The sequence below is a fragment of the Paramormyrops kingsleyae genome, chromosome 14, assembly GCF_048594095.1.
Source record: "Paramormyrops kingsleyae isolate MSU_618 chromosome 14, PKINGS_0.4, whole genome shotgun sequence".
Lineage (NCBI taxonomy): Eukaryota > Metazoa > Chordata > Actinopteri > Osteoglossiformes > Mormyridae > Paramormyrops > Paramormyrops kingsleyae.
Genome location: NC_132810.1, coordinates 20,847,922 through 20,874,186, shown reverse-complemented (window position 1 = coordinate 20,874,186; position 26,265 = coordinate 20,847,922). Strand labels below are relative to the sequence as shown.

Sequence of the window (26,265 nt, the reverse complement as noted above, 5' to 3'; positions counted from 1 at the left end):
CGGAGGTGCTGCATGCTAGCTGACCCTGCACTGTGACCCCAAGCTTGCTCTCAATCAATCAGTCGATCAATCAATCTTTAATTATATAGCACTGTTTTAATCACATAATACCATGGCAGTTTACAAAGTGCTTTACAGATATTTAAAAGAAAGGAATTAAAATACAAAGAAAAAATTAAATAGAATCAATTTTAAAATATAATGATTATAATGCATGCATAAAATATTAACTGATTATTGTAGATTATATGCAATGTGGAAAGGATGCATTTTCAGCCTGGTTTTGAAAGTACTAAGACATCCAGTAGCTCTTCTGTCCCTGTGCCCCATGGGGGATTAAAGTATCGCCATTCCGTTCTGCTATTACTGTGAAATCACAAAGTTCCCACACTGCTGATTATGACTGACTGTAACCAGCATTAGCCATAACCAACTCACATGCCACAATTAGCATGAATTCTGTGCTGAACATCTATTTGTGAATTTGGGTTCCATCCATGTCAATTAATGTATTCGCTTCTCACATTGTACGTACCCACCTGAAAATGATGTGACCAAACTGTTCTAATACTTAGCCAAAATGACACATTCTGATGAAATGCGACTGCATACAATCAATTAAAAAATTAAATTATTTATTAACATAAGTTTCCCTTTTCGGTGGGGCTCCTTACTGGAGCACTAGCATATAAAATATGACTAATCCATACCTCATTGATTTAAAAAAAAAAAAAAAAAACTAATTTAATCAATTGATTGGTTGAACTGATAGTGAAATTTAACAAATATATGAAATAGCTGAGGTGCCCCTGAGGAGAGGTTTGAGAATCGGAGCAGCGTTCATCTAGCCATCCAAGAAACTTCAAGGAACTTTTTGGAGAACAGACATTGTTCCTGTAATGTTTTCATTGTGTTTCTCTTAATTGACATATGTTTTAATGTGAAATTATGTTTTTTTTTTGTTCTAAGCAAATACACACTTACTGCCCAGATAACTTTAAACTTACCATTTGACTGCCCAAGACTTCTGCACAGAACTGATTCCTCTCATCTCAGCTGAACTGCTTGTCAGCTCCTTCAGAGTTTCCACTGGCCTCTTGGCTGTGTCTCTAATGCCCTCATTACCCACTTCTGCAACTTTTATTGCACAGACTAATTATATGACTCCTGAAAATAGACCAGCTACACCAGAGCTTATCTGTGGGGGGGGGGGGGGGGTTCACACCAGGGGGGAATACTTATGCAATCAAGACTTTTTTCAGATTGTCTCATATTAGTAAACCTTTGTGAAAACTTCATAGAATTTTGTCTTCCTGCTTCAGAGCATCATGGGTGTGTGTGTGTGGGGGGGATATATTAAAAGTAATGTATGACATGCTTGTACATATGAAGGGACTGTGTTCAATTGAACTAAATATCATTTTCCCCCTGGGATCAATAAAGTCCATCTTAATCTTAAACGATGATCTGAGACGGTTACTTCTGTTGTACCTTGCATAGAGGTAATAATAAGCACTGTAATTAGATTAAGTTGAAAGGTGATACAGGGTTTGGGGATTTTGTACTTTTTACAGTGATTTAGTAATTGTGCTTCAACAGGACATGACAAAGTAATGTAATGAAGTGCTGCAACTGTGTTTAAACAGTGTGGCCTTTACTCTCACTGTCTGGCGGCAAACCCCAGGAAAGGATTAATTACTTCAAGTCTGAAAATTGTGCCATTCCAGATCTTCAAAGCACAATGTTTCAAAGGTTTGTATTGAGCAGATAGTGTTGAATAACGCAATGATTTTGCAAATGCTCTACTTAACATGTTTAAAATATACATATTCTATAAGTAGCCATTAGCAAGATGCCCCGCCAGTTAATGTAAGAGCCATCAAATGGAGAATTTTATACAAGTCATCTATTGAAATTGAGGTCATATTTGATTGTACTTAAAGGCACGATTCAAATAAATATGAACCTCCTATCCTTAGACAAGACTAAATGTTGACACTTTTGAAATCCACTGTCTTGGAAATAAAGTCAGTTCTGTTTCACAAAACCCTTAATGTGACAAGCATTGCCCAGTAGCCAATCGCCTCTCCCACCACTGTGTTCCATGCTGATGTCTCAGAATACTAAGCAGATTAAATTACTCTGTTTACCATCCCTAATACCATGGCAGCAAATCCATTCACAGGAATCCCCCATTTGAGAGATCACACTCTGGGCACAGTACTATTTCAGGTAAGACTAATACATTTATTTCAGTAATAACCCAAAGTAGCAGCTGTGTTTCAGTCCTTTAACTTTCAATTCATAAGAATGCTATACTGTACAGAGAGACTGCAGTGCATGACTACACTAGGAGTACTTTATTTACAAAGAGCAAACAGAAATCATCTTGCACAAATTATACATAAGTTACTCAGACTACTCTAAACTGAAACCAGTCAAGAAGGTTATACAATTTAAAAATAAATCCTTTACTTACAGGTATGCAAAACCATAACCATGAGAAAACACAAGTGTCCATTTATAGACGCCAGGCTTTCGAACATGAAGGAGGACACTCATCTCCAACAAACCCTGGACCGCATCAACCACAGGTTCAAGGTCGTCTGTAGGTCATGGAGTCGGGAAAGAGACCTCTTAGTTGGGGAGCACAGGAAGTTACTTCACCTGCAGGCTTGTGAGCCATATGCGTCCGTCGACAAAACCATGACGGAAATATCTACGATGAGAAATGGCCGTCTCTGCTTTCTGGATCTCACGGTTGCGAGGTCGGCATCACGTGACATGCTGACCTCCTGCAAGTCTTTACGGCGAGAGGGTGCTAGATCCCAGATGAGCCCACAGCGCTCTAAGTTGGCAAGGGTATGCACAAAGAGCCCATCAACCACCTATCTCCAAAGGCCAAGATCTATGGTGACCTTCTCCCAATCTACAGCCAGCTCAAGGCACCATGAGACAGATACCCAACTCCTCTCTATCATGCAACTGAGAGAAATGGCTACCATCGACAACATCTCCAGGAAGGAACTGGAGAGCCAGGAAGGACATGCAAGACTAGAGAAGGACAGACAGAGGCTGCTCCTGAGGAACGAACTGAGCCAGAGGATACAGTCCTTCTTAAAGAAGTTCGATCCACAGAAAGGGAGTCAACCCAAAGAACTCGAGGGGGTAAGTCAAACAAACAGTGGGTTACCCAGCATGGAGGACAGTCCTGAAAAACCTTGACAGTCTGTATGATGTTAATTCCATTTAAAATCAATTTGGGACAGATTAAGGGCAACTAACACTAAGAAACTAAGCACTCCTACAAACCTAACACAAAAAGTTTATTTTTCCCTTTTGCCAAGATACCCCCCAGTCTACTGCATTAAGACGGAAAACTGACCTTAGCTGTACATTTAAGGATTCTCTTAAGAGCTGGGATCAAGTCCATCACAGACACTAACACAATTCAGTAAATACCTGTGTTGACATTTTTAAATGCAAAACATAGACGTCATAAACTGCAAAGATCAAAGCGTGAGATACTGAAGCATGTTGAGTCCAAAGGGAGTCGTCCTCCTCCGACAAGCTCTCTTTGAGTTTGCGAAATCCAGAGAAGGAGCCTGCAGCATTGCCAGCAGACGCATTGAGAAGCAGAAGAGCTTGCACTGGAACCCAGTTAGCAGATCCGCCTCTCTTTCTTCCAGGCCAGTAATGCTGTGTGCACTGGGGTTTGCTGAAGGAGAGACTGGCTTTCCTTCCACTGTGGAGACTCCAGCAAAGTCTTATCTGCACTCAGGTTAAAAAAAAAAAACAGATATGCATAACAAATGACAAATGACAAATTCCTTCCAGAAATACTGTTTTTCTAAGACAATTTCCCCAATGCCACTTGCTATTGCTGTGGATGCAGATATAGTTCTTTGAATGTGGAGATGATGCATGAAGTTGGTAATGTGAAATTCGCTTTTGCATGAAAATAAGTTTGTGTCCAGGGTGTAACCTATGTATCTTGACCATGTGCACTTAAAGATATTGTAGATATTGTGTATGGTATATTTGACTGTGAGTCTGACTGCATAAACATCTACTGCAAACAGCAGACATCTGAGTTTTCGATGATAATCACCGGTGTTAGCACAAAAAATAATGTATTTTACCCCACAGACTTATCAAAACAGGGTAATTTTCATTTCATAATCCAAGAGTCAATAAAAAAACAGGGTGATAGATTTACTATACCTTCAGATTCAAAGGTGACGCGAGTGGGGAGGTACTGCGTCGGGTCACCATATTCCAGTGTGAGGAGAACCTCAGTTTCCTTCTGGCCTGGCACCGTGCACATGAGCACCACAATGCTGTAGAGGGAGTTAGTCTCCATCACCAGGACTGAGCCCTGGAGAAGCTCCTGAGGAAAGAGCAGAACACAGGAGAACCTCTGAAGGTCATGAAGTCCACTGAAACCAACATCACTCAACATTATAATGTCCGACAGACAGACAGACATAGAATTAATCACAAAGAAAATTGCACATTTACAATACTCAAATACACACATTTACATATTAATAAACAGTGACAGTACATGATTGACAAACAGGCATGACAAACTAAAAAAAAAAAAGAACACGAACACAGAGGAAAACGCAGAGCTTGGACAGAAACCACAGGAAGGGTTCTGGTACCTTGACCAGACGGACTTGCTCCTGTCGGCCCGCGAAGGCATTGAGGTGCTGGCTGAGTGTGACAAGGAAGGCCTTTATGTCCTCCTGGAGGTTCTGCTGTGCGAGCTTCTCCAGTGGGATGAAGGGCGGAACGTTGTGGCGACATATACGGATGGTGCGGGCCAGGTCCACCTCCAGGTTGTACGTCTCCAGGTAGCGGCCCTCGAAAGCCGTGGCCAACGAGAAACAGACCCCTTTGCCTCTGCGAGTCTCCACAACATCGTAGCCGCCTGAAAGGAAGCATCGTTTCATTTGTGGCAGCTGTGTAGGATATGGGTTGTTCTATTCACAAGCTGCTTAGTTATTAATGTAGTTCAGTGTTTAATCATCAAGTGAGGTTTAGTTTAATCCAGCTGTGATCCATGTTTATTGGCCTAATTTGGTTCCCATTCAGGAAACAGATTCCACCTGGGACTGTAACATTCAGGTGACCAGAGTTAACATAAATATATGCATATGTAAGGAAACACCCATTCACTGGTCCAATAAAGAACAGAAACATTATTATGCACCAATGAGGTGATGGGCGCGCAGCAGGTCTTTGACTTGTGTCAACCTGGCCTTCAGCTGGAACAGCTGCAGGCTCTCCTCCCTGCTTTCTTCCTGAGGCTCGACATTTTCCTGGTCCACTACAGACGTGAGCTGCTGGAGCGACTGGAAGCAGCAAGGAAAACGAAACTCAACTCTGCGGACTCGCAGGTAGTGACAGTATGTGTCTGTGACAACGGGATCTCAAATAAATGAATTAATGAGTGAATGAATGATCAGACAGACAGATCGAATGATTAAGCTTAAGAAACTTTACGTTTGACACGAGAAAGCCCATGAATATGAAAGTTCTCACCACGGTAGTTTTCACTTTGGCTCTCAGCTGATCCCTTTGGGCCCTAAGCTTCTCTAATTTGGATCGCAGTTCCTCTACCCTGGTCTGCTGTTGCAGTGCCTCTTTCTGCCGTGTGGCCAGGAGGACCGACTCTTCCTCCAACATGCTCAGGTGCCTCAGCACACCTAAAAAATTAAAATAAAACGTAGGACTTTAATGTTGCTTCTACAATGCCACCCCTAATTTTTAAATAAACATTATTAATATTACCTTCTTTAAGAAACGCCCTTGCTTCCTCCATTATTTTGGCAACCAGGACAGTAAACCTGCTTGAAAAACATTTTAAAACTTACTTTAATATGAACGCATTATCTGTAACTGCATTTAAACACATACTTTAATGTGAATGCATTATTTGTAACAGTAACCAAGCACTGAAAGTTTAATTTTCTATGTCCACTCGATCAACCAGGCATTTTTATTAGATCTGGATTACACACGAAAAGAAACAAACGCAATGCACTCGTGTAAATATTGTAATGTGAATGTTATATACTAACAAGAATGACAATATTCACTCATAAAAATAAAAACTGCATCCATACATACCCGTCACTGTACTGCGATCGAAACTGGCGCAATTCTTAAGACACCGCCCTGATTGGTTGGCATGACGTACGGACACGTTTCGCCGCCTCTAATTGGCTAAAACCCAACACACGTCTTAACTCGGCCAAACCCTCCAAAACAAACACAAGCAAGGCAATGTTGGTCGCTTTACAGCAATCGTCTAAATATAAGGATCCCATACCTTCTATAAAAGTATTTTTTATTGATATTTAAACCCACTGAAACGCTTGACTGATCTGTTCCTTGAGTTTGGCGGTTCAAAACGAGGGGCGGGAACACAGACGCACCCGGAAAAGCGATGAGACGACAGCCAATGAGACGTCGGGAAATGTATTACTCAAGCAAAATGAGCGGTTCGGCTCGCCGTGGTTCGGATACAATGACGCTCTAAATTGACGTAGGTTTCGGCAAAAGACTGGACGGTTTATTGGTTTTGTATTAATTCATTTACCATTCAGTTTATAAAGGTAGTTCTGGGTGACGTACAAGAGGTGTCGTCTTCAGATGATAGTTTTACAGGTTTGTAGGTTTTATAGGTTTGATCATTTTTGGCATTTCATTTTTGGTAAAAGTTTATTAGGTTCTTTTGGCAACCACTTTTATCCACAAAAATGTGTCTTGTTTTCCATCGTCTTTGTTCTTCTGCTAATGACTTCCAACAGAGTATCCTGGTCAAGGTCACAGTGGGGCCTGGAGCCTATCTGTGGTAGCTCATGGCACAAGGCTGTGGGACAATCTGGATGGGATGCTTCTCTTCCAGTCGCTTCAATGGTGTTTAAAATAGTCCGGGGGGGGGGGGGGGGGAGTCTCAGTATTTTTAAGGGTTTGATGGTAACAGTCAGTCAACACCATAGAGAATGCAATGTCCAGTAAGTTAATGGGAAACACTGAATGCAGCACTGCAATGCACAGTGTTTTCCAATTTAAAGATTTGCCCTCACGTGTTTTGTTGGGGTGACGTTGCTCCAAGTCCAGCGTTGAATCTCTGCCTAGGTGTGCGGAGTTTGCATGTTCCCCCCTCGTCTTCATGGAGTTTTCTCAATTTTTTCCCCACAGTCTAAAAACATGCTAAGCTCAGCTGGAGTTGTCTGTAGGGTTGAATGCCCTGTGATGGGTTGATGCCCCGTCCTGGGTCGTTCCCCGCCTTGCACCCGTTACCTCTGGGTTAGGCTCCGGAAGCCTACAGAAGCCAAGCGGGTATGGAAAATGGATGGATGTATTTTGTTAAGGCAAATAAGGTACAAAGTAACACAGGAGCCTACAAATGGTTCCCTGCCCCTTGGCTGCAGTTGTACCTATTAATGCACTGCTTTAAGAATAACAATGTGTGTTAATCAGTCAACATATTACCCACCTGGCTATTAATAAACTGGTTATAATATTTTGATCTTTTTTTTCCCATAAAGTTTACGTATTTGCTGAAAAATGTAAGATGAAATTTTATAGAATAAGCTTTGTATTTTTAAGGAAGTATCTTTACTTCGTCCTTCCATCTTTCACTCCTTATCCTGGTCAGGATTGCAAAGAACACAGGTCTGGGGTACTTCCTGGAAAGGACAATGGGTGAATTGTGTCATGGGTATTTTATGTCAATTTCATATACAGTGCCCACAGAAAGTATTGGGATGTTTGCTTCATTCAGTAAAAATCTTGCAATTTTTAGGTTTTATAACAATCATTGTTTTATTCATTTGTTTACAAAAAATATTTATCACATTAGAAACAGCAGTGATTTTCAGTGAAACGTTTAAATCATAATAAATTGATTCCCAAACTATAGTTCTAAAAGAGCTGTTCTGGGTAAAAAAGTTAATTGACAAGCAGTCCCGTTGGGTGCTTTTTAATAAGTAAAATATTTGCAATAACAAAAACAAACATTTGTGTTTAGTATCCACTTGGATGCTAAAGAGTACAATTGCAATTAGCAAAAACAAGAAACAGGAACGTCTTAGTCGAGTGATGAGGAGGAACAAGATAAAGATGTACAATGAAATCTTATTTTATCAACAATTTTGTTGCTTAGCTTATCTAGAGCAGTTGAAACTTTAGTTTATACAGATGGGTAATTTTCAGGGGCAACTCATAATAAATATTATAACAGGGTTCATTCAGGGATTTGAACCAGCAGCATTCTAGGTCTAAGGCTAAATCTTCAGCGATCGCCCTATTTGGCTGTGCTTGTTGCAAAAAGATAGACTCTCTCTGCTGTAACAGGGCGCCATTCCTGTCTGGCACCATCACTGCAGAACGACAAACAAAAGCTCATTCAAATAATCCACACAGACATCAGTCAAATGCAAACTAATTCCTAATTTTAAATTTGATAATCAAATTGTTGATCCTGGAAACAAGGTGTTATGACCTGCAATGAACTAATTAAATGGAAATAAAATCTTGTTTTGTATTCTTATTTATGTTTTGTATTCTTATTAAGTTACACGCACATAGGAGAGCCAAGGTTGTAAATGTTAAAATATTGTACATCATTGGTTACAGCTTCAGAAAATGTGTCTTGGCTAAGGTTTATTAAAGATGTGATTAATGTGTATTTTAATATATTATGTTTTTGTATGTGGGAACCCATGGGTGCCATATAGGGCGGGAGTTAGGACGATTCCAAGGGCCCCTGAGTGACAAGGCCCCTAAAAAAATTCAGAGCGTAATTGTATTGGTCTGGGTTGGGGGCCCAATATGATATGCTTTCATGGGGCCAGAATCTCTAGCAGCGCCCCTGTGAGAACCTAATAAACTCGTACAATTTATGCCACTTACGCGTTTTACATGGTTATGACATCATTCAGTACAGTACTTTGCAGATCTTTCATTATGTTCAATTTGTTTTAGTGGTAATATGCAAAAAGTATATTTCTAGTTTATATTCATTTCATATCAATGCGATGAACTGCATGTGTTGGAAAATTACAAGAAAATGTCATGGGGGGTCCTTTCTATCTTTGCCAGATATTCCAGGAAGCACAGGTTGCAAATCAGAAATCCCCACTAGTGCTAAGACACTGCACACACACCACACACACACACACACACGACGTCAGAACCTGCAACCATACTGGATGAGGCCATGCCTTCCTCTTAACATAACTTTTTTAAAAACTGTCCTACAGTGCAAAGCCATCTTTACAGTTTTGTTGTTTTATAAGCTTGATGGATGTTCATCCATTCTCTAACCACTTATCCTGGTCAGGGTCAAGGAGGGGGGGGGGGGGTCTCGATCCTATCCCACTTATCCTGTCAGTGTTCCAAGCAAGACACAACCCTAACCAGTGTAATGCAAGATGAATGTAGACTCAAATCTCACTGGTCAATGTGTCGTCTTTCAGAGATTCATTGAAAGAATTCAACAACAACTGTCGTGTTCATTTGCCAGGACAAAGAGGGGCAATGGCCGGTTGTCATGGGGAATAAACAGTTTTTTTTCCTCTTCATATTTTAATATGGTACATTCTTTTTGCCAGTGGACTTCTGGCCAGAAAATGTATTTGCTATTCAAATACAGGCTTAGATACAAATATGCTGTTCACTCCAACAGATGAGCCAACGTTATGCTCCCTATGCAAATATAAAAGAACACTTTGGAATTCTTATTTGCCATTTCATTATTTGCCCTTCAGGAGCATTGTCGTCTCCACTCTGTCCAGGAAACTTGTGCCCTGTGGTCTTTTCCCCTCAGCTTGAATGGGTGGATTGCCATCTTATTCAATTTTTGGGCCAGTTTGACAAACTAAAGAGCATCAAAAAGAGAGAGGTAGGTGCTTTCTTAACAGGCTTTTTTTCCCTCCTAAAATGACAGCGGGGATACAGTGACAAATATGATGTTTTTCATATAAACATCCTGCCCAGTTAAAACTGTCCATCTGACTTTTCGCAAGAAAGAATTCTACTCATCAACCCCAAACAACAGTAGGAAGTGGTATGTAAAAACTAATTAAATTTCATGTTTCCTCACATTCAAAGCAATGTAAAACTAAAAATATTATCTAAATATTATGTAATGTAAATTTATAAGCATATATTCTATGACAAATATCTTTAACCAAAGAAGACTTACCATTGTATTATTCATAATAGGCCTTTTAGCAAAGTTTGATTTTTGGCTTTTATACATCCCATTGAATAAATAATTTACAAATGTTGTCATTTGCCCAAATTTTAGCCTATAGCACATATATTACATCTATATTCTTCTGGAAGGTTTCATTAATGTTATAGTTCATTTTAACAATGATCATTGTCCTTCTTCCAGATTCGGAATGTGGCTTTGGCCAATAATGACTCTTTATGCCTTGGGAATGTTTCCCAGCCAGGTCAGTGTCTAATGTAATGTATAAAATAAACCGGTGTCGTAGTACAAAGATAGATTCTGTGAAAGTCGTTACAAAACAACGGATAGTGTTTAATATTTGTTGTTCTATTGTTGGAATGCAGCTGAAGCAAATCTTCATTTTTGTTATCTGTACAGGCTACATCTTCAACAGGTACGTGTTTTTTTCTTCCATGAGTTGTAACGAATACGTACTTATAGTTAAAATTCTGTCGACTTTTGGATGCTAACAAATTAACATGTTTTGTTCATTCCAATACTGCTATTCATCATGATTGTTTCAACCTCTTCAACATTTTTCCTTTGTTGTACAAGCAGGATAAGCCTTTAGTCTCTGATAATATGTACGAATCATGTTTTTCATTACTCCTTGTATTAAAATATATATTCTACGTGGCAATGTAATACTGTTAATATTGCCATGCACTCTGTTTTATCTTCTACTCTACTCTACTCTACTCTACTCTAACCACATAATTGTATAGGTAGCAGTAATATCAAATGTTTTTGTACAGGAAATGTTATTACAGGAACCAGCTTTACACACAGTCAGACCAAAAGATGGTATAAAACAATAATCTGCATTTGAACTAACAAGCTTGTTTATCTGTTTATTTGTTTGTTTATGGATTTCAAAGGAGTCCTTCTACTTTTAAGGTTGCTGTTTCTGTTATAAGTATCATAGCCTTTATTTCTAAATTCAAAGTACAGTTTCTTGTTAGGACAGCTGCTTGCATAAAGATTTACATATTTTATGCACTGGTACGTGCTGAGGTCTCCTGCTTTGCATTAATTTGCAGTACAAATATTTTTATATTTCCACTAGATGATGCGACCTTGCCAAAAACAGTGTGCAAGTGAGACTTTCACAAATTGTGGGTCAAGTATCACAATAGGAACTTAACTAGTGTTTCTCACAAACACAAGCACACAGGTATACATGTGTCATAACAGTGTTTCCCTGTCCGATCATCGGAGACCCCCAGACAGTCCATGTCTGGGGGTCTCCAAGGGCCGGATGGGAAGCACTGTGTTACAAATAGGGGCTTTGCAGGGATCTTAAGACATCTGGGACTTCGCCCTGATTCTCAAACAGAGAACATGGTTGTTAAACCACCAAATCAGTCTAGTTATTGCTTGGGAAAATGTACTTGAAACATTAACATTACATATGTCAGGATTCTCCAACTCTGGACCTCGATTACAAATCCAGGCCTTGTTTTCAGTTCCCCCAGGTAGTTAGTTTAATAATTACTGATTCTGATTGGTCAGAGGCTTCACACCTGACTGACAGGTAAAGGAAGGCTGGAAAACCAGCAGTGCTCGGACATCGAGGACCGTGAGTTGAATAACCCTGTCATATGTAATGTTAATGTTTTAAGTACATTTTCCCAAGCAATAACTAGACTTAGGGTGACCAGATAATCAGTGTCAGGGTGGACACTTTGAGCTACTTCTGGTTTTACAAACTCATTTAAAACTGAAAGGCTCCTGTGTTACGCTAAAAAATTTAATTCTTCTTGTGCTTTGACTGGTTTCACATTAACATTAGCAACACATGAATGATTATCAAAAGTCAAAAGTCAAAAAGTCTTTATTGTCAAGTCTACCATACATACCGGGCACATGGGGGATTGAAATTTCAGACCCCATGGTGAGTGCACTAACAACGACAAGCAAGACACAAGCAAGAGAGACACAAGTTCCAAAAATTAAATCTGGACTGAAGAGGCTGTAAGAGGGCTGGGTGGGGTCTCCCACAATGCTGCCTGCTTTGCGGGTTTGGCGGGTGTAAGAGGGCTGGGTGGGGTCTCCCACAATGCTGCCTGCTTTACGGGTTTGGCGGCTGTAAGATGGGTGGGTGGGTTCTCCCACAATGCTGCCTGCTTTGCGGGTTTGGCGGGTGTAAGAGGGCTGGGTGGGTTCTCCCACAATGCTGCCTGCTTTGCGGGTTTGTCGGGTGTAAGAGGGGTGGGTGGGGTCTCCCACAATGCTGCCTGCTTTGCGGGTTTGTTGGGTGTAAGAGGGGTGGGTGGGGTCTCCCACAATGCTGCCTGCTTTGCGGGTTTGGCGGCTGTAAGATGGGTGGGTGGGTTCTCCCACAATGCTGCCTGCTTTGCGGGTTTGTCGGGTGTAAGAGGGCTGGGTGGGGTCTCCCACAATGCTGCCTGCTTTGCGGGTTTGGCGGGTGTAAGAGGGGTGGGTGGGGTCTCCCACAATGCTGCCTGCTTTGCGGGTTTGTTGGGTGTAAGAGGGGTGGGTGGGGTCTCCCACAATGCTGCCTGCTTTGCGGGTTTGGCGGCTGTAAGATGGGTGGGTGGGTTCTCCCACAATGCTGCCTGCTTTGCGGGTTTGGCGGGTGTAAGAGGGCTGGGTGGGGTCTCCCACAATGCTGACGGCTTAGGTGGATGTTGTAGGTGTCCAGGAGGGAGGGCAGTGGGGTTCCAATGATCTTTGCTGCTGCGTTCACTATGTGCTGTAGGGTTTTGGCGGTGCAGCTTCCAAACCACACTGTGATACAGTTTGTCAGGATACTTCCAGTGGTGCCTTGATAGAAGGCAGCCATAATCAGTACCGGGGCACTAGCTCTCTTTAGTTTGCAGAGGAAGTAGAGGTGTTGTTGGGGGGGGCTTTCTTTGCAAGTGATGCAGTGTTCTTTGACCAGGAGAGATCCTCTGAGTTGTGCACCCCCAATAATTTTGTGCTGCTCACCCTTTCCACTGTAGTACCATTTATGGCCAGCAGGTGTTAGGTGTGTGGACTGCTGAAATCCATGATGACCTCTTTTGTTTCGTCCACATTTAACAGGAGATTGTTGTTGTTGCCCCATGTGGCCAGCTGCTTCACCTCATTCCTGTAGTTAGTTTCGTCATCGTCGTTGAGATCCACCATTATGGTGTCGTCCGCAAACTGACCAATAGGAAACTGACCAATCAGCAAATAGCAAGAACTGAGTGCTTACATGAAATCCAAGTCCTTTTAATTGAAGTAGCAGTTTACAAACCCTGTCCTAGCTCAACGTGTCCTCCCTGACAGGGATTATCAGGTCACCATAGCTAGATCATATGTCTTACCTTATATATCACAGACATTTCGAAGGGTATGTGCTAAAACAGGGGAGGGTAGCGAAGGGGGTGGGGTCTCCTTACTAAATTTTGCTAACCGTCAGGGTCCCTTTCATTAAATTGTGTGTGATTATCTTGGTCGATTGAAAAGAGCCACTTAGAGCCTCAAACCTTTGTTAGGACAAAGGCCTCCATCCCCTGCTCATGCCTGTTATTCATCACCTACATTATTGTAGAGGTGGCAAACCAACATCATTTACATTTGTGTTATTACTTTAATCAGCCTTTGTAGTAGTAGAATGAGAAAACTATGGAGTGCTGCTTTACACAATTGATGGCATTTTAAAAGAGAATTACATAATACATAATTACAACCTCTGCTTTCTTTACTTTTGTTAATTACATAACCACATAATTTTTATGAACATACTTCAGATGGGGAAATTGTATGCTTTATTTCTTCATAATAATTATAAGATTTTTAATAGTTAAAAATCAGTTTTGATAAACTGAATATCCAGTGTATATTTCCATATTTTTTATAAAGAAATTATCTCTCTCTTTTTTTTTTTTTTTACAAATATAGGAATCATGATGCTGTTATAGTAAAAGTTTTTGCGTCTGGCAACATTGGGACCAAGACACTGCTGGATAGTTGAATTTTTCTTTTTATACTGATATTTTAGAAGTCTGCCACTGACTTGAATGCTGGATAGGAGAGCTTTTACTGTGTCAGATTAGCAAAGTGTGCTTACAGGTCTTATTACTCTGCCGGATTAGCATAATGTGCTTACAGGTCTTATTACTCTGCCGGATTAGCATAGTATGCTTACAGGTCTTATTACTCTGCCAGATTAGCATAGTATGCTTACAGGTCTTATAAACCGGGACAGAAAAATTAATTGAAATTAAATATACTAACATTGGAAATCAAGTCAGCAACGTAAAGCTTTGGGTATTCATGGTAGGGAATTTCGATTATAACGGACCAATAGTTTGGCCCCCAGGGCCGCTTTTACTTGTAGTTTTGTTCGGCTATAATGAACATGAGCATCAATAGTAATTTTCAAAATGGCTGAGAAGTCTGCTACGAAGCGTCGTTCTATAACATTAGATTTAAAACGCGAAATCGTTCTTTTAATCGAAACAAAAAAGAAAACACGAGCGGATATTGTACGTGACTATGGTATACGTAAATCTACGGTCAGTGACATCTGGAGTAACTGTGAGAAGTACAAGACTTCTTTGCAGTTTGCAGATGGCAGCAAGAAAATGCGCAAATCCACCTATGACGATGTTGAAGATGCGCTTTTTCTTTGGTTGAAGCAAGCATGTTCACTTGGTGCGCCAGTCTCCGGTCCAATTCTGAAAAACAAGGCGGGCAATCTTGCTGTTGAACTTGGTTACGATGACTTTAAATGTAGTGATGTATGACTGGATCGGTTCAAGAAGCGCAGAGCTGTTACCTTTCGCTTCCTGAGTGGCAAGTCGGAGTCTGTACCAGAAGAACTTGCTGCAGACTGGCTACAGACCAAACTGCCACGGCTGCTGGTCCAATATGACGAATGCAACGTCTTCAACTCTTTTTGCCACCAAACTGTACTAGTCAACTTCAGCCATGTGACATGGGCATCATACAGAACTTCAAAGTTCTGTACAGAAAGCGAATTCTGCAGAATCTTATAACCATTGAAAACAGTGACGTGGACAACTTTGCCATAGACATACTGCAGTGCCTGCGATAGGCTCGGTCAGTCTGGGAGAATGAAATCACAGTGACAACGATCCACAATTGTTTCAGGAAGGCGGGAATTGTCAAAAACGTTGTATCTGATATTTCTGCAGAGACAGAAGAAGATCGTTCACATCTACAATATTGTCTGGTCGTGACTGTGGTAACATTTTTCAACGGCTGATGGAATTGCATTTCTTGGACCAGACTACGTCTGCAGAAGAATTTCTTGTTATTCTTGTGTTGACCGATGAGGAGATTGCAGCAGAAGTCAAGGCAAAGTCTGCCGGTGTCGATGGTGCACAAATGGTGACAAATCCAGTGATGAGGAGGCTCCAGCTGAGCTTCCACCATCTACACGTGAAGCAAGCATAGCGTTGACACTGCTGCAGCGTTACATTGAACCTAACGCTAACGATGCTGTTGAAGCAGACGTTCTGATGAATTGCGTTGGGAAATTTGATGCGTATATCGCTAAAACCTATGAAAGAAATGCAGCCTAGAAGAAAATTATTTTTCTTCCCAGTAATTTGCATACAGTTCGACATAATGCTTTAGAATATCTTTTGGTGTAGGGTATTAGAATACCTCTTGTCATTTGCTATGTATTCGTTCACTACAGTAGTGAGAAAAGAAGATACGTGTGTTTGTGACATAAAATGATTTTTGTTGACTTGTAATAGGTGAAATACAGTAAATAAAGTTGGATTACTACCTTTCTGGGGTGTGGCATGAGTAAGTGGTGTCCTGTAGTTGTGTTCTGGGCAACTCTGGATATAATGGATTGTGTTGCCAGGTCCCTTGAAGTCCGTTATAAATGAATTTTACTGCATACTTGTTCGTCTTAGTTCTTTCCTTCTTTCTCTAACTTCAAACAACCTCGCTATATGCGTGTAAATGCTCTTGATGTCAGTAAGCTATTTCAATCTTGCAGGTGATTCAACACAAATGTATTATGCTGACCTTGAGGTGGACGAGGGAGCTTCGCAGAACATCACGGATCTTCTGCCTAAATTACTCCCATTTATCTTGGTGTTGAACAGCAGCAGCGCCACCGTTAATGTGACGTACTCCAACATCACAACAGGTAGTGCATGGGTGTAAATCGAAGGGGGGGGGTTAACCCTCTCAATAATCAAAACCAGCCAATACAACCCATTGTTGGGATATATATGTCATGTTATTTTAATATTTCTTGTCCCTGTTCCTCCATAAATGGGTAGAGACCTCACACCCCTGTGGTTTAACCCAAAGGGCTTAGAAATACCCTTCAAACACCAACAACAAAAATGATATAAAATGAAAGTTGCTTCATATTATAAATGTGCTCCTTCGTCTCTCCATTGGACACGTGTCACAAACTGATCTGGTTTATATCAAAGCCCTTTTCCGGTCCCGATACAGTATTGTCATATTTTATGTGATTAGATCGTTTAAAGGTAAATGCATTTTCATTTGTAAACTCTGAGTTTAGAGTTTAAATTTGAAATGAACATATTGGTATGCGCAAAGTAACTGGTTTTCATAGCACAAGCTCACCACCATTTTCACTTTTTATGCTATATTTTTATTTTCTAACAGCATGTGACATTCGTGGAGAGAAATCCATTTGCCACTGTGATTCACAGTATGACTGGGACCCGTCAGTGTGTGATTTATATCCAGGGTGCTGCAATCAATATGAATGCATTTCAAATTCATCACTGGCCATCCCAGTATGTCTGCCTAAGTCGAGAGGTACATGTCTTTTAATATTACGGCACAGTTACTGTTTTTTGTTTGTGTTTTGAGATATACACTCACCTAAAGGATTATTAGGAACACCTGTTCGATTTCTCATTAATGCAATTATCTAATCAACCAATCACATGGCAGTTGCTTCAATGCATTTAGGGGTGTGGTCCTGGTCAAGACAATCTCCTGAACTCCAAACTGAATGTCAGAATGGGAAAGAAAGGTGATTTAGGCAATTTTGAGCGTGGCATGGTTGTTGGTGCCAGACGGGCCGGTCTGAGTATTTCACAATCTGCTCAGTTACTGGGATTTTCACGCACAACCATTTCTAGGGTTTACAAAGAATGGTGTGCAAAGGGAAAAACATCCAGTATGCGGCAGTCCTGTGGGCGAAAATGCCTTGTTGATGCTAGAGGTCAGAGGAGAATGGGCCGACTGATTCAAGCTGATAGAAGAGCAACTTTGACTGAAATAACCACTCGTTACAACCGAGGTATACAACAAAGCATTTGTGAAGCCACAACATGCAAAACCTTGAGGCGGATGGGCTACAACAGCAGAAGACCCCACCGGGTACCACTCATCTCCACTACAAATAGGAAAAAGAGGCTACAATTTGCACGAGCTCACCAAAATTGGACAGTTGAAGACTGTAAAAATGTTGCCTGGTCTGATGAGTCTCAATTTCTGTTGAGACATTCAAATGGTAGAGTCAGAATTTGGCGTAAGCAGAATGAGAACATGGATCCATCATGCCTTCTTACCACTGTGCAGGCTGGTGGTGGTGGTGTAATGGTGTGGGGGATGTTTTCTTGGCACATTTTAGGCCCCTTAGTGCCAATTGGGCATCGTTTAAATGCCATGGCCTACCTGAGCATTGTTTCTGACCATGTCCATCCCTTTATGACCACCATGTACCCATCCTCTGATGGCTACTTCCAGCAGGATAATGCACCATGTCACAAAGCTCGAATCATTTCAAATTGGTTTCTTGAACATGACAATGAGTTCACTGTACTAAAATAGCCCCCACAGTCACCAGATCTCAACCCAATAGAGCATCTTTGGGAGGTGGTGGAACGGGAGCTTCGTGCCCTGGATGTGCATCCCACAAATCTCCATCAACTGCAAGATGCTATCCTATCAATATGGGCCAACATTTCTAAAGAATGCTTTCAGCACCTTGTTGAATCAATGCCATGTAGAATTAAGGCAGTTCTGAAGGCGAAAGGGGGTCAAACACCGTATTAGTATGGTGTTCCTAATAATCCTTTAGGTGAGTGTATTTTACTGCACCATCTTATGCATAGTAGTTCATTTCCTACTACTCTTTTGCTTTAATATTTTCTGTGTTGCTGTTCTGATAACAATTATTCAACATGTTTTTCACAGTTACTGTCACCGGATCACTTACTTTGGGACTGCAATTTACCCCTGACCTGAATAACCCAGCCACAACATACTATCAAACCATGGTGCAACAAGTGCAAACCAATGTAGGCAGTCGCCTGCCGTGTTAAAGCATAATTACTGACCAGAGGTAGAGATTTCAGGTCCAGAGAGTACAAATCCAGGCCAAGATATTGTTTCAACCAACCAGTTGACTATATAGAGTCACAGTCACAGAGTACTCAGCTGGTTGGCTGAAACAAAATCTTGGTCTGGATTTGTACTCTCTGGACCTGAAATCTCTACCTCTGTTAATGACCGGAGTGCTATCAGCTGCTTAGGGCAGGGGTGGGGAACCTGTTCCATGGGGGGCCGATGTGGGTGTGGGGTTTTGGGGTAGCCTCTCAATCAGCCAATAACAGTGGGTCCCCAGGACTGGAGCTGAGAACTACTGCTTTATTATTGGTTGATTGAGAGGTCATCCCAAAAACCCGCACCGGCCCTCCATGGAACAGGTTCCCCACCCCTGGCTTAGGCTAAAGAATGGTGCAGTGGTAGACTTGGCTGATAAGCTGAACATGTTATGGAACAGAAATAGGTCTAACCTATACTGTAATTGTAAAAAAAAAATGTTCAAGTTAAACATTTCCATTAACATGTTTAATGTAAAATTTTCATTTTAATTCTCTGCCTGCAAGAATGGCTGAATTTCATAATCAAATGACAAATTAATGTGCATAAAATATTGCCGTTTTCTCTTTTTCAGCTAAGCCAAATCTACAGTCAATGTAGCGGATTTGATTCCCTGACAATCATTGGCTTCAGGTAAAAATGCAAACAGATCGCGCAATCGCCGTGCGCCGGCATGATTAGCATTCACCTTTGTCTCATTTTGTGTCTGTGGAAAATGGTCTACAGGAGTGGAAGCGTCATCGTTAACTTTCAGATGATATTGAACGTCCCGCTGAATTCAGCCCAATTTGTGAATATGACGAGCACCTTGGAGTCCAAGCTGAGTGGCAGCTTACAAGTCGCAACCATCGGTAATAATAATAGTGATTAATCATGGCATCTGGAGTGGACAGAATGATAGTAACAGAACAATATATCAGTATCAATGTCCTGATAAGGAGTAGGGCCACCATTTGCCTTCAGAACAGCTTTAGTCCTTTAAACTACTATTCAAAAGTTTCAAAAGTCTGGAGCCTGTCCCAGAAGCAATGGGCATGAGGCAGGGAACAACCCTGGACAGGGGGCCAGCCCATCACAGGGCACTCTCATACCTATGAGCAATTTAGTAACTCTAATCAACCTCAGCATGTCTTTGGACTGTCGGGGGGAAACCAGAGTGCCCGGAGAAAACCCCACGACGACACGGGGAGAACATGCAAACTCCACACACATGTAACCCAGGCAGACACTTGAACCCAGGTCCCAGAGGTGTGAGGCAACAGTGCTAACCACTGCACCACCATGCCGCCCCCGAGCTAACCACATACCGCTAATTGGTATTCAACCTTGTTAAGTTTTAATGGTGGGGTGTTATATACAATATATTAAGTTATTGTCATAGGAAATTTGAACAATAAGAAAATGAGAGGCTTTGATTAACTGTCGATAAGGAGTGTTGTTTTATGGCACATATCAGTCTATCACTTCCAGCATTTCCAACCAACCATATGGTGGTGTTTTAAGGATGGTCAACCATCAAATACCCAACAAAGTTGATTGAGATAGAGAAGCGTACCACGTGCTCCAGTTTTGGTAATTTGCTTGAGATATGGAAGAGATGCATGCTATCCGTATCGTGTCCAGGATCGGACCAAAATGGGGCATTTTTAAAACATGGACATTAAGACATAGACAAAGAACTACAGTTTACTACTAAATTGATGGGGAAAGATTTTGCAAATTGACATCTAAGTGTAATGTGCAATAAATTAATGAGTAGTGTCAGAGTTATGTTTCACAGCTAGAAGTCAGACCATGCGGGTAAAAATGCATTTATTTGCTTTCACATTTCCAGTTTTCTGAGTAATTCTAGAAATCGTAAAGGTTAGGCGTCGTAAGGAGACTAGGGATTAGATGGGGGGGGGGGGGGGGGGTGATGGGACCGCCTGGGGAGTGTATTGTCATTCTGACAGCATCTCTGCTTGTTGTGATTTAGTTTCTTTGAAGACCCGCCCCTTTCTGCTGCCTATTTCTCTGATTTTGACCACCTCTCATACCTTCCTTGTTGCTGTATTTTTGCAGGAATGGTTACAGGTCAAGCACCACAGGGACCGTTATGTTATAATACGAGCTACACTTTGGGGTGTGACTTAGGTGATACGACCTTTGGTAATTGCAATTGGACGTTGACTCAAGGAAACAACACTGTGAATATTGTAACTGGGACTGAGGTGACTCTCGGTTTCCCCTGTAATCTTACTCTTCTGAAAACATCCAAACTTTGGAAAGGTCTGTATGAGGTGGTTTCTTACAATATCTTTATGAAAATAAATATAAATAATAAAAGGTACCCACCTGACACTGCAAAGTCAAAAATTATTCAAAATGTTATATAATTCCTGTCTTGTGTGCTATTAATATTTGCATGAAAAATGGTACTTTCTCTATTTCTCTCAAGGTAATTACACATGCAGTTTTTCCAGGGGTTCCCTTACTCACAAAGCCATCATAGATGTGGACATAGCATTGCTACCAGAGGAAATTCAAATATCCAGCAGTCCTCAGTACCCGGATTGCTCCACCAACCCTAACCCTATATTGGTCCCCGTTTCCTGTGCCATACAGAATAGCAGCGAAAATTACAATGTAACTTGGAATACCACTGGATGTGACATTACAAAAAATTATCCCGATGTGGTGAACACATTATTTAACCTCCGCATATCTAACGTGATGGTGAACATCGTTTGTAGCAGTGTTAATTCTATGGATCCCACAGTCACCTGCACATATACAAATAGAAAAAGCCAAGTAAAAAATGCCACAGTCACAATACCTGTCATTTACAGTAAGTTCATTATTATTATTATTATTATTATTATTATTATTATTATTACAAGCTGGCATACTGTTTGCTTCTATGCTTACACAGAAAACGCATGAGCGTTAATATGTTGGATGTATAACGCTTGTCAGTGTTAATATGAACTTGAATTATGCTGCACTATAGCAGAAATGTGTAGACTCTTAATTAGAGTGCATTTGAGAGCATTCGGTAAGTTACATTTTTGGGTATACCATGACAGACTGTACTGAAAGCTGACTGACTGCTGCGTATCAGTTGGTATGATGGCTGTAATCATTGATCTAATGAACTCGGTGTGTCTTCAATCACCTGCCTGAAAGGAAGTTTTTCTTTCTCACTCTTTTCCTTTTTTAAATCAGACGGTACCACTGTTTGTAAAGCCGAAGTCCCCTGGTCTAAAGCAAAGAACGCCACCACTGCCACACTGCCGTGCCCCGCAAGCATCCCAGCAGTTGGAAGCTTGACGCGGAATTGCTCTGGAACTGGTGATTGGGGTCAAAACCAGTCGACTTGTGTTAATCTGCAACTGTACAGTATTCTCCAAGATGCTTTGGTAAATATTACTTTTTGCATAAGATTGGGAAAATTAGCAATATACTGTACAACCTGGATTTTTTTTTTTTTAAAGAAAAAATATCTATAATTAATGATTGTTTTGAAACAGCTTCAAAGCAGCGAACATTTGATCACATTAAGGAAATTATTCAATATTTTGCATAATAGAGTATGGAATAGTCTCCCTGCTAGTGTAGCGGAAGCTAAAACCCTGGGTTCCTTTAAATCAGAGCTACATAAGATTTTAACAACTCTGAGCTATTAGTTAAGTTCTCTCCAAACGAGCTCCTCTCCTTTGTAAATTTCTTATGTTCTTATGTTCTTATAATGTTTTAATTATGTTTTTATTTCAGGACTTACAAAAAGGATATGGGGACTTTGTTACGGGTGCCTTCAACATTTTTGGTTCTTTAAAAAATTCTACTGGCAATAGTAGTGCTATCAATACGCATCAAAACATTAATGCATCTGTAAATATTCTATCAATCGTGGGGAATGCTACATCACCAAATGTAACGTTAAATGACTCCATCTTGCCTGTGAGTATTTCTTTTTGTAATCTTAAATTGTCCTGTAGTACAAAATCGAGTATCACTATGTAATCCTTTTAGGGCATAGTCTTTCCACATCATTCTCTGATAATAAAAAAGCTACATTTTAAATATAAGAATACATTTTATTGTCTGATAGTGTTGTTTTACATGTAAGAATGTCTTTGATACATGTAATGAAAAAAATAACTGGATAAAATATTCAGAAATTGATTAATTTAATGAAACCGTGAATCAGAAAGCTTTGAAACGCATTGAGTATTTTGTAACACTTTACTTAAGGCCATGTTTCTAGTAATTCATAAACACATTCATAACACATTATAATGCATCCATAAAGCATTATAAACATGCCTATAAATATTCATAAAAAGGCATAACATCTTTATGGCCATGTTTGTTATGCATTATGAATGCTTTATGAAGCTGTCATCTATAATGCACTATAGATAACTTTATACAGTACAAAGCATCCTTAATTTTTATACCGACAATTATAATGCATTATGAAGGTATCTATAGTGCATTATAGTTGAGAGGTTCATAAAGCATTCATAATGCATAATAAACATGGCTTTCTCATATTTTTCATATTCAGAAATATTTTAGTATATGTTCTCAATAACAGTTTTCTCTTATAGACTTTGCTGTCTTCTGCAAGCAATTTGTTGGAAGAATCCCTGCATGACGCATGGACTCCGAAGAATAGGAATAACGTGTATGAGTACCTATCTGTTCTGTACCTGCGGTCCATGGAAAAGCTAATACAAACTGTAGAACTCAATTCATCTTCCACTAGCAGCGATAACTACCACCCAAACGTCCAACTCACAAGCTTCAGTGGTAATCAGACAAATTGTAACAATATCGTGTTCAACGTATCAGTCAGCACACCGGGCCAAACCAGTGGAAGTGTAAACATAATTGGGTACAGAACTCTGGTTAACCTCCTGCCCAGTATTCCCAATATGAATTTAAATAGCATTGTAATGTCAACAGTGATGCAAAACAGTAGCCTGGCAAAGGAGATCGCTATCAATTTCTCATTGATCAATGAAAGGCCACCGGATTATGAGATGCTTTGTGTTTTTTGGAATTTTTCTACCATGACGTGGTCGGATGAAGGCTGTTATTGGAACAAAACAAGTTCAAATGAACAGATGATTTGTATATGCAACCATCTCACTTCATTCTCAACGCTCATGTCAAAATCACCAATAGAACTTCCATACCTGGATCAAATAACCTACGTCGGTTTGGCCGCCTCAGTCTCTTCCCTGATTGTCTGTCTTGTAATAGAATTTATGGTATGGAACACAGTTGTCAAGTCAAACGTCTCTCATTTCCGTCACACCGCCCTGGTCAACATCTCGTTGTGTCTGCTAATGGGAGACACTGTCTTCTTGGTCAATTCCTTTTACGAAAGCGCAAAGTGGTGTGGCACTTTCACGGTTATTAAGCACTTCTGCTACCTGTCGATGTTTTTTTGGATGCTCTGTTTAAGCACCATGCTTCTTCATCAGCTCATTTTTGTCTTTCACCAAATGAGAAAGAAGGTCTACCTGACTATTTCTATTTCCATAGGCTATGTCTGCCCTTTGATAATAGTCTTGCTGACCTACAAGATCTACAACGATGGAGCTGAAGATGTCTATTATAATGCCAGGAGTTGTTGGTTGAACTATAAAAGTCCATTTAATGGTTCAATCCATGCTTTTATTTTCCCGGTTTTAACAATAGTTTTAATTAACTTCTTTTCTATGATGGTGGTCATTACCAAACTCCTGAGACCACAAGTGTCAGAGGGTAGCAAAGGAGATCAGAAGGAGATGGCCAAAAGCATTCTGAAAGCCATCGTTTTCTTAACACCTGTTTTTGGAATAACTTGGATTTTGGGGTTTTTTGTACTGGTCTTTGACCTCACAGAAGGATTTTGGGCATATTTTGTCAACTACGCTTTTACCATAATAAATTCGTTACAGGTATGTCCAGGGTGTTTTTTTGTGATTTGTCACAAAGTATGTTTTTCTGTGTGATTCTACAGCAGGATGTAATTTATACTTTCTCATTTTCATTCAGGGAGTTTTAATTTTGCTTACTGGATGTTTTGGAGAGAAAAAGGTAATTAACAAAATTAATTATTTTAAATATTGTCCATTTTGCTTCTACAAAGCAAGAAGACTATAATACGGAGCCTCTGAAAGGACCCGTCCAAAAAAATAAAACTATCTTACTTTCGCGTACGCACAACTTACTTTCGCGTACTCACAATTTACTTTCGCACGCGAGGTACTTTCGCGTAAGACCATTTGACATTTTTGCACAGGTCCCTTCAGGGGCTCCGTACTAGAATTACCTTCAAGTATGTTTATTATCATTAAACCATTACCATATAACAGTGATATTAAATAAATACTGTTTCAAGAACCTTTTTCTCTTGAAAAATAGGTTCGAGATGCCCTACTACAGCGTTTCATCTCACCGGTAGGTTAATGTTCAGCATTTAAAAGGCTCATCTCAAATGTCATATTTTCAGGCTTATAAATAGTCTCTCTCTTTTTCAGACAACAAACCCGTCGAAAAATGAGAACTCTACAAAAGGGTCATCAATTAAAAAATAAATGTTCTTCACTTTCAGAAAGGTAGAATGGCTTTCCCTTTTAAAAACTTTTTCATGGGCATTTATAATATTTACTGTACAATTTGCCTTCATAAGTAACTGTAATATTGTTTACTCTTCTAGACTGCAGTGAGGATTTACAAATAACAGCGCCAAGAAATACATCAAATTAGACATAGATTAGATGAAAACAATTCAGTTGTGTTTATTTTAAAATACTCATCGTTTTGTATAAACAGACATTAACTGCCTTACATTATAATTTTATGAAAACCTGTATCTTACACAGAGCAATATAGCTGAGTTTTCTTTATGTGGGTCATATCATCATATAAATATATAAGGATTTACGTGACTTTGGGAAATTACAAATTATATTTCCCATTTAAATTTTGTTTCAGAATTAATTTTGTGTAATTTTGATTAATTTGCCTCTTTTTGTGAGCATTTCAGAATGATAAAAGAATTAAAATATATAGCATTGTTCTTGACAATCTGTACACTGTGAAATGCTTTTTAAATGGTCTGTTAAGGTAATGTAACAGCATTCAAAACTTTTATATGGTTGCTGACGAAATATGCTGGAAATCTACTTACTGGAAACTGTTGGAGTAAATATGTAAATATACAGCTTTGTTGATTTGAAATTACGTGACAGTAAGTTAGTTTCCAACTATATGCTTATAAATTAGAAAAAAAAACTGTTGTACAAATGATTATATAAATAAAGCAAAATATCTATTGTTTATTGTAGTTGTTTTGGAATTCACCTGTTTATTACTGTACAACAACAGCAGGAAAACATTTTTTTATGTTTTGTTATTTTAATTCATCCATCCATCCATCCATTTTCTAAACTGCTTATCCAATTGAAATATATTTAATTATGCATTTTCCCAATGTTACATTGTTTCAAAGCACTTTACATTATCCCTGTGGCAGGAAAAAACTCCCTAGAAGGAAGAAACCTGACTCAAAGGGGGAGCCCATCCTCCAGGGGCCGGCAGTAGTAAAGTAAAGTCCCAGTTTATAACTTAAAGCTGTGTGTAGGTTCTTATGTTCTTATTGAAGCTTAACTTGACGC

General features: G+C 40.0%; 2 protein-coding genes across 4 annotated transcripts; one reads left to right on the top strand and one right to left on the bottom strand.

The window, feature by feature from the left end:
• Nucleotides 1-2,226: 2,226 nt before the first annotated feature.
• cenpo (centromere protein O) lies at nt 2,227-6,449 on the bottom strand. Of its 2 annotated transcripts, none has more exons than XM_023839129.2 (7): nt 6,139-6,449; nt 5,800-5,858; nt 5,551-5,714; nt 5,219-5,360; nt 4,668-4,936; nt 4,225-4,390; nt 2,227-3,771 (listed from the first exon to the last, which is right to left on the bottom strand). In XM_023839129.2, exons 2-7 carry the CDS (start codon nt 5,828-5,830, stop codon nt 3,662-3,664), a joined length of 882 nt encoding a protein of 293 aa, XP_023694897.1. In that variant the 5' UTR covers nt 5,831-5,858; nt 6,139-6,449; the 3' UTR covers nt 2,227-3,661. The 2 variants fall into 2 exon arrangements, with proteins under 2 accessions (XP_023694897.1, XP_023694898.1); XM_023839130.2 differs by having other exon boundaries at nt 5,800-5,855.
• Nucleotides 5,319-25,934, top strand: adgrf3a (adhesion G protein-coupled receptor F3a). 2 transcript variants are annotated; one of them, XM_072698797.1, is made up of 18 exons: nt 5,319-5,405; nt 9,789-10,087; nt 10,421-10,481; nt 10,637-10,652; nt 16,230-16,382; nt 16,877-17,032; nt 18,422-18,525; nt 19,185-19,243; nt 19,337-19,461; nt 20,672-20,878; nt 21,369-21,437; nt 21,815-22,008; nt 22,364-22,549; nt 23,203-24,543; nt 24,641-24,682; nt 25,010-25,045; nt 25,126-25,203; nt 25,305-25,934. In XM_072698797.1, exons 3-17 carry the CDS (start codon nt 10,428-10,430, stop codon nt 25,180-25,182), a joined length of 2,799 nt encoding a protein of 932 aa, XP_072554898.1. In that variant the 5' UTR covers nt 5,319-5,405; nt 9,789-10,087; nt 10,421-10,427; the 3' UTR covers nt 25,183-25,203; nt 25,305-25,934. The 2 variants fall into 2 exon arrangements, with proteins under 2 accessions (XP_072554898.1, XP_072554899.1); XM_072698798.1 differs by lacking the exons at nt 20,672-20,878; nt 21,369-21,437.
• The last annotated feature ends 331 nt before the right edge of the window (nt 25,935-26,265 follow it).

Bases quoted from the DNA above. Each gene is read 5' to 3' on its own strand.
- cenpo (XM_023839129.2), bottom strand. From the start codon at position 5,830: ATGGAGGAAGCAAGGGCGTTTCTTAAAGAAG. The intron at 5,715-5,799 runs GTAATATTAATA...TTAATTTTTTAG, and splicing joins AAGGGCGTTTCTTAAAGAAG to GTGTGCTGAGGCACCTGAGC. The intron at 3,772-4,224 runs GTATAGTAAATC...ACCTGAGTGCAG, and splicing joins CGTCACCTTTGAATCTGAAG to ATAAGACTTTGCTGGAGTCT.
- adgrf3a (XM_072698797.1), top strand. From the start codon at position 10,428: ATGTGGCTTTGGCCAATAATGACTCTTTATGCCTTGGGAATGTTTCCC. The intron at 20,879-21,368 runs GTCTGTATGAGG...TGGATCCCACAG, and splicing joins AACATCCAAACTTTGGAAAG to TCACCTGCACATATACAAAT. The intron at 22,009-22,363 runs GTAAATATTACT...TTTTTATTTCAG, and splicing joins GTATTCTCCAAGATGCTTTG to GACTTACAAAAAGGATATGG.